Source organism: Andrographis paniculata, unplaced genomic scaffold (genome assembly GCF_009805555.1).
Source record: "Andrographis paniculata isolate CXL003 unplaced genomic scaffold, ASM980555v1 Contig82END, whole genome shotgun sequence".
Classification (NCBI taxonomy): domain Eukaryota; kingdom Viridiplantae; phylum Streptophyta; class Magnoliopsida; order Lamiales; family Acanthaceae; genus Andrographis; species Andrographis paniculata.
This window is the reverse complement of record NW_026137620.1, coordinates 1,909,467-1,916,753: the sequence shown is the minus strand read 5'-3', so window position 1 is coordinate 1,916,753 and position 7,287 is coordinate 1,909,467. Positions and strand designations below refer to the sequence as shown.

Sequence of the window (7,287 nt, the reverse complement as noted above, 5' to 3'; positions counted from 1 at the left end):
GGTCTAGGGGTTGGACTTGTATGTTAGATTGCGCACTTTTGTGTTATAGTTTGAATTTTATTTAGGTATAAGGTAAAAAATTATATAGATAATATAAATGTGAGTAATGTAAATAATATATTAATTTTTTTTAAAAAAAATTATATGAACATTTTTTCTACTAAAAGAAACTCACCTCAAATCTTAAAAACGATTTTTAAAAAATATAATATAAATTCATTAATACCCAAACCCTCCTCGTCTTCTTCCCTTTCTTGTTCTTCTCTCTTCTTCTGAGTCGCGACGCCGCCTTTCTTCCGGATACGAAGTCCTCCGCCACCGTCGTCGCCCGCTGAAATATCCAGGGAAAATGGTAGGGTTTTCTATGCAGCCGTACGGTATACAGTCAATGCTGAAAGAGGGGCACCGGCACTTGTCTGGACTGGATGAGGCAGTGCTCAAAAACATCGACGCTTGCAAGCAACTGTCAACAATTACTCGCACATCCCTCGGCCCCAATGGTTTCACTCTTTGTTTTATTTTTTCACTTCGAAAATTTTATCTCCTCTGCTTTTCGTTTGCTATATAGGAATCTAGGGTTCTTTTTGGAACTAGTTGATATCATAATTCTTCAAAAAACTTGATATAAAAAAGCAAAAGTTCTTCTGTGCACCATTTCTGTGCTCTTAACGTATTTGAGGACGGAAATGGGTTTCGGTTGTATTCGCTTGAAATCAACTAGCAATTTTCGCAAGTAATTATGCACTTTAGTGCTAGCTTTTTATGATGTATTGGTGTTCATTCAATCATTCATTTATCTGTGTTAAGAGACTATGATGATTACGGGTGTAGTGTTTCTTTGTTAGATATTACATTTTATGCAGTTCACTTACAAGCTATGATTTTAAATATTTGTAGATCATTCTATACTTCTTTCGTTAATTATACTCATATATCCACATTTTCTTGTCAAGGCATGAATAAGATGGTTATCAATCATTTGGACAAACTCTTTATCACAAATGATGCTGCAACTATTGTAAATGAGCTGGAGGTTCAGCATCCTGCAGCTAAAATCTTGGTTTTAGCCGGGAAAGCTCAACAAGAAGAAATTGGGGACGGAGCGAATTTGACAGTCTCGTTTGCTGGAGAACTGCTTCAAAATGCTGAAGAACTCATCAGGATGGGATTGCACCCTAGTGAGATAATCATGGGATATACAAAGGCAATCAATAAGGTTTGAATTTTGGTTATCACTGAACATGACGGGCTTCTGGGATCATACATTTTCTATTGTTGATCCCTGTCTTGGTATTTCTTTATTGTAGACCATTGAGGTATTGGAGGAGCTTGTTGAAAATGATTCGGAAAATATGAACGTCAGAGACAAAGAAAGTGTCATTTTACGAATGAGATCTTCAGTAGCTAGCAAACAGTTCGGACAAGAGGACATACTATGCCCCCTTATTGCAGAGGTAAATTTCTTTCTACTGATTTCTATTTTGATCAACATGTGGCATTATTGATTTGCAATTCACTTTTCTTAAAAGGCTTGTATACAAGTTTGTCCGAAGAACCCAGCAAACTTTATTGTGGATAATGTAAGAGTTGTAAAGCTATTGGGCGGTGGTCTGCATGATTCTTCTGTGGTTAGAGGTATGGTGTTGAAGAATGATGCTGTTGGGTCTATAAAGAGGATGGAAAAGGCTAAGGTGAGTATTGAAACTGTAACTATTAGTTCATGGTTATTTTGGTCTTTCATTCCCTTTTGTCTCATAAAGCCAAATGCTGATGAGTTTTGGTCATATTTTGCCTTTTGGTTTTTTCAATCTGACATATATTGGATAGCTATAATTTGTCAAATTCTGTTAAGTGAAGCTGCTATCTTTTTGGCTATAACAATAGCTGAATGTGAAAATATAATTTACAAGATCGACAATCGATGCATGTGGTTGTGCAATATGTGAACTTTCATAGTATTCATTGGTAAACTAAAAGCAAATGACATAAAATACTGATAGAGGGATCTTTTAAGATTATCAAGCAAGGAAAGGAGGGGAACACAAGCAATCACCTGATGAGACTTAAGTTTGACATTCAGAAATATCTCCTTTCTCAGTAGTGTGCTAAATTGATTACTCAATTGTATTGAATGTTTGTGTCTGTCTGAATGGTTGTAATTCTCAATTGCATTCCACCTCCCTTGTAACGAACCATTTTATATTTGTTTATTTTTTCAGGTTGCTGTTTTTGCTGGAGGTGTTGATACAACTGCAACAGAGACAAAAGGAACTGTTCTGATTCATAATGCCGAGCAGGTATGCCTGAGAATTTCACCATTTCAATTTTTGGGTTTGTTGTTTGTGGTAATAGTATAAATTTGAAATGAATTAGGGTTTTGATGAGATGTAACCCCTAAGAACCCTCTTGTGATCTTTTTGCTACAGAACATGTTATATTTAAAAACCCTATTTATTCCTGTGGTAACTTTTTAATATTGTTCTGCATTTGAATGAGAGGCAATTTGGCTACTATTTGCTATGGTAAAAATTTTCTGAAACACAGTTGCATGCACAAACACACATAAAACTTTGTTCTCCTATTACAGTTTCTCTATAGGTGCTTTAATTAGAGTTAATACCATTAAAGAATTATTGTAGCCATTCTCATGTGGGCATACTGGTTTTTCCTTTTTACTTGAAGCTTGAGAATTACGCCAAGACAGAAGAAGCTAAGGTTGAGGAGCTAATAAAAGCAGTTGCCGATTCAGGTGCAAAAGTCATTGTTAGTGGAGCAGCTGTTGGGGAAATGGCATTACATTTCTGCGAACGTTACAAGTACAACCTCAATTGATCTGATTAATTTATTCAATTGAATTTTCTGTAGCAGCTCATTCCAAAAGTTCTCTTTAATTGTGGCATACTAATTTTGGCTTGTGGTTTTTGATGCTTTGTATTTATTCTGTGCAACAAGTTGAAGGTTTTTATTTGGTAGTGTTAATAAGTTGTCTCCTTATCTTGTATATATCTGAAATTATCTTTTAGTTGTTGTGTACAATATCATATTTTAGTGGGTTGGAGAAGATATCTTTCAGTCCGTTGATTACTGTTTGTGCTTTCATGCATATCTTCATTTCTTTTATTACTTTCTTCCATTTTCTTGCTGTTTGACTGTAAGCTTTGGTTTTTGTGATTGTGTATTCTCTGAAAAGTTGGCACAGTTGTTGTTGTTGTGGTTTTTTCTTCTAGTTATTCAATATATTTGCTCTATCTTTGGAAATAATTGATGATTGAACTTAGTTGGAACCTTACCCTTACATTAATGGATTAGGATTCTTGCATCAGGTCTCTGAATTATCGGTGCTTTGAGAGCCCCTATTGGCCAAAGTAGCTTCTATTTGCTCAATTTAATTTTTCATTGGATGGTTTTCTTTTCTAAAATTTTGTAGTCATAATTTTAATGTTGCACAAGAATGGTTTCTCCCTCCCACAAGAAAATAAACTTCAATGTTATCTTTTGCAGGCTCATGGTTTTAAAGATCAGCTCTAAATTTGAACTACGGCGGTTCTGTCGCACCACTGGTGCTGTTGCTCTTGTGAGTCAACAATTTTAATTGATATAAGCTTGGTAATTTTGTCTCACCAACCACTTGTTTATTGTGACATAACAGTTAAAGCTTAGTCAGCCATCACCCGATGATCTTGGTTATGTGGATTCCGTTTCTGTGGAAGAAATAGGCGGGGCTAGAGTATGACAACCATTTCTTTTTTTTTTGTGCTTCAGTGTTTTTATTAACCCTCTGTGACCATTGATTTATTTAATTTCATGTAGGTAACAGTTATAAAAAATGAACAAGGTGGAAACTCTGTGTCTACTGTTGTTCTACGAGGAAGCACTGATAGCATATTGGATGACCTTGAAAGAGCAGTTGATGATGGTGTTAATGCTTATAAGGTGTTCGATGTCCCATAAATCTATGAAGTTTTCTCCGACTTCAGTTCTTTTGGTGAATAAAATTATATTTTCTCATCATTCGAAGTTTATATATCTCATCCTACTTTGTAAATTCTTGTCGCTAGGCAATGTGCAGGGATAGTCGAATTGTGCCTGGTGCAGCAGCAACTGAAATTGAACTAGCTAAAAGACTGAAGGAGTTTTCTTTCAAAGAAACAGGGTATTTGCTCTTATATCTTTAAACATATCTCATAGTTCCATTTATGTTTTTTGAAGTATATATTCCTTTAGTGTTTAGCACACTTCTCTGACCGCAATATTCCTTTCAAATCAACTGTTAACGATGATTATGTTGGCTTATTAAAAGAAAATTTTGTTGTATTACCCTAAAGGTACTTAATCTCTTTCTTCTCTAATAATTGGTTAAATTATTTAGTCTCTCCTGGGGACTACCATAATTACCACAACCACCACTAAATTATTTAGTCTCTCCTGGGGACTACCATAATCTCTTTGTGGAAATATATATATTTCCTTAATATTAAAATTTTGTTTTGGATTGTTCTATAGCAAGCTTCACTTTTTGCAGCGCTTGGGCATTGCAGTTATACATGAATTCATTTTTATTCTGTTTATGATCCCAAAGGCTTTCAGTTTGGTTGTGAGATTAGTTGGGAATATGTTTATGCCCAAAGCATGAAAAGGTCTTTGCAGATTTCTATGCTTTGCTTTCTTATTTTTTGCTTAGATGTAATTCCTTCCGTATAATTCTATGCATGTTTAAGTGCTTATTCACATTTACACAATTTGTAAATTCCAGATTGGACCAGTATGCCATAGGAAAGTTTGCTGAAAGTTTTGAAATGGTTCCCAAAACATTGTCTGAGAATGCTGGGCTTAATGCGATAGAAATTATATCGTCCTTGTATGCTGAGCATGCTTCTGGTAACACCAAAGTGGGCATTGATTTGGAGGAAGGTGCTTGCAAGGATGCGTCGGCCATGAAAATATGGGATCTCTATATCACCAAGTAAGTTGTAGGTGCAGAATTTACTTGTCATTTCTTCTGTATTAATTGTTGCTGTTTGAGATAGGTAAATATATTATCGGTTACATATGGTGACAGATCACCCCATTTTTCTTTCACGATGTCCATACCACTTTGCCTATCATTTTTTCTGGCCACTTTTCATGGTTGATGCTTAGTTTTTTTATACTTGTTGAAATATTATATTAAATTGTAAGATACGTAAATTATGGAAATTCTTAGTGCAGTGTAATTAGGACAATGTAAACTTTCTTGCCTTCTCATCGACAGTGAAATTGCTGTTCCAGCCTACGCAAACTTGTTTTTAAATTTATAAACCCATCCAATCAAGTTTTTGTCGTAGATGCCTCTCAAATTGATCTTTACTGTCATCATTGTCATGGTACCATTCTATAGGTGGGTCTCACCATTTTGCATGGACGTCATCTATTTGGATGTCAATAATTTAACCAGCCGAGTTGGTAACAGCTCTCGTTTAGTAGTTTATGATTTATTGAATGTTTGTTTTTGTGCAGACTCTTTGCCCTGAAGTATGCAGCTGATGCTGTCTGTACTGTTCTGCGTGTCGATCAGGTAAAAAGAACTTTCATTATGTGGCTATGCCTTTATTTTTTATTATTTCAACTTTGAAGCTTGCTTCCCTTTCAATTTTTACTCAGCAAACTGATATTTCTCTAAAAAAACGTTCTATTACAAGATGTGCTCTAGCTATTTTGTGGATATGTACTATATATATATATATGTATGTATATATATGAGTGGTAAATTAATTGAACAATCATATGGTTAAATTAAAGACACATTGTTCTCAAATTTGGTACTCCATCGGTTTCAAATAATTTGTTCACTTTTCTATTTCTGACGGTCCCATATAATTTGTCTTTTTGTTTTTTGAAGATATAATTATACACTTTAATTATATTTTAAATTTCATACTTAATTTTTTATTTTAATTAAATTATTTAGTTATTTTAATCTTAATTTATATTTATATTTATTTTTATTATATCATAGTTATTTTTACTAATATACTTCTTAATTATTTACTAATTATATAATATTTAAAACTCCGGCCACAAATTAGTTGGAATGGAGGGAGTAATAGTTAATTTGACACTTTTAAGATATGTTCTCACTTGATTCACCGGAGGCACGAACTATAATTGACAAATCTTTTACATGAAAGCAAAAGCGTCGAATCATTCTACAGCAATACATCGAGCAAAAGTTAATTGATTTTAGCGGTATCATAACATGTACATATTAACATGACATTCGGTGCCAGAAAGAGAACTATTACAATTTTATAGGGTTGTAAAAATCATTAATTCCACGTAGAATCTGCATCCACAGGTCACTTGTTGTTCTTTGTTTTCTAAAATTTGTTTGCAAGACGATTTCTTTTTCATTTTCCTGCCCGGGTAAATTGTCCGTAATTTCATCATCTTGTTTCGCATGCAGATCATAATGGCAAAACCTGCTGGTGGTCCGCGGAGGGACCAGGTTGCAGGGGGGATGGATGAGGATTAGGTTAGGTTAGGTTAGGATCTTTTTGAAATGGTGTGTGACCTTTAGATTTTTATTAGCTTCTACTATCCTCAGGCATTCCAAATTTGTGATTCTGGAAAGAGGATGGGTGCTTCAGATGATTATTCGGTTGGCAAGATTACGTAAAATCTTCTGAGTTTTTCTTTCTTTATGCTACATGATGGAGAAGGTTTATTTTTGAAGAACATGAGTGTAGTTAAAATTTACTGTATTAATATACTTGTTAAGTCTGGTTGGTCCAAGGGATTTTGGTTACAATTATTGTATTATTTTTATTATTAATCTTTTTAAGTATTTATTGCAAGAAAATATGAGTCAAAAAAGAAAAAAAAAAGCTCATTTACTTTGCTGTGGGCACGAAATTTGTAAGATTTTTCCATCTGATTTTTAAATATTAATTATTATATGAAAATATAATACAAAATCAAGCGAAAGACAAAAAAATACTACTATTAGTCTTATACGACTATGAGACTCTTAAAGATATAATTTTTTATCTTTATAATTAAAAATAAATTTATTAAAAAATACTCTCTTCGTCGTAGAAATGTGTGTTCATTTAATCGGACACAATTTTTAATAAAAATGAATAATAATTGTTACTTTTTTTTATAGTAAAAAAATATACAAAAGTATAATAATTTTTTTTACTTAAAATGAAAACCATAACTTTTTTTTTTTTTTATGACAACTCAAAAAGGAAAGTAAAACATAGATGGATGTCTTATAAAATAAGCACATCTATTATTTTATAGTAA

The 7,287-nt window shown here is 33.3% G+C and overlaps 1 protein-coding gene across 1 annotated transcript; it reads left to right on the top strand.

Moving 5' to 3' along the window:
* The first annotated feature begins 235 nt into the window (after positions 1–235).
* Positions 236–6,787, top strand: LOC127241412 (T-complex protein 1 subunit theta). The gene is made up of 13 exons (XM_051260448.1): positions 236–500; positions 954–1,216; positions 1,308–1,454; positions 1,530–1,691; positions 2,220–2,297; positions 2,683–2,816; positions 3,502–3,574; positions 3,650–3,727; positions 3,811–3,933; positions 4,059–4,153; positions 4,754–4,963; positions 5,497–5,554; positions 6,443–6,787. The coding sequence occupies exons 1-13, from the start codon at positions 350–352 to the stop codon at positions 6,509–6,511; spliced, it is 1,641 nt and encodes a 546-aa protein (XP_051116405.1). The 5' UTR covers positions 236–349; the 3' UTR covers positions 6,512–6,787.
* The last annotated feature ends 500 nt before the right edge of the window (positions 6,788–7,287 follow it).

What these genes read in the sequence shown, in the direction of transcription:
- LOC127241412 (XM_051260448.1), top strand. Translation starts at nt 350, where the DNA reads ATGGTAGGGTTTTCTATGCAGCCGTACGGTATACAGTCAATGCTGAAA. An exon ending in TGATTCATAATGCCGAGCAG is followed by an intron (nt 2,298 to 2,682) that starts GTATGCCTGAGA and finishes TTTTACTTGAAG; the next exon opens with CTTGAGAATTACGCCAAGAC. An exon ending in CATTTCTGCGAACGTTACAA is followed by an intron (nt 2,817 to 3,501) that starts GTACAACCTCAA and finishes TATCTTTTGCAG; the next exon opens with GCTCATGGTTTTAAAGATCA.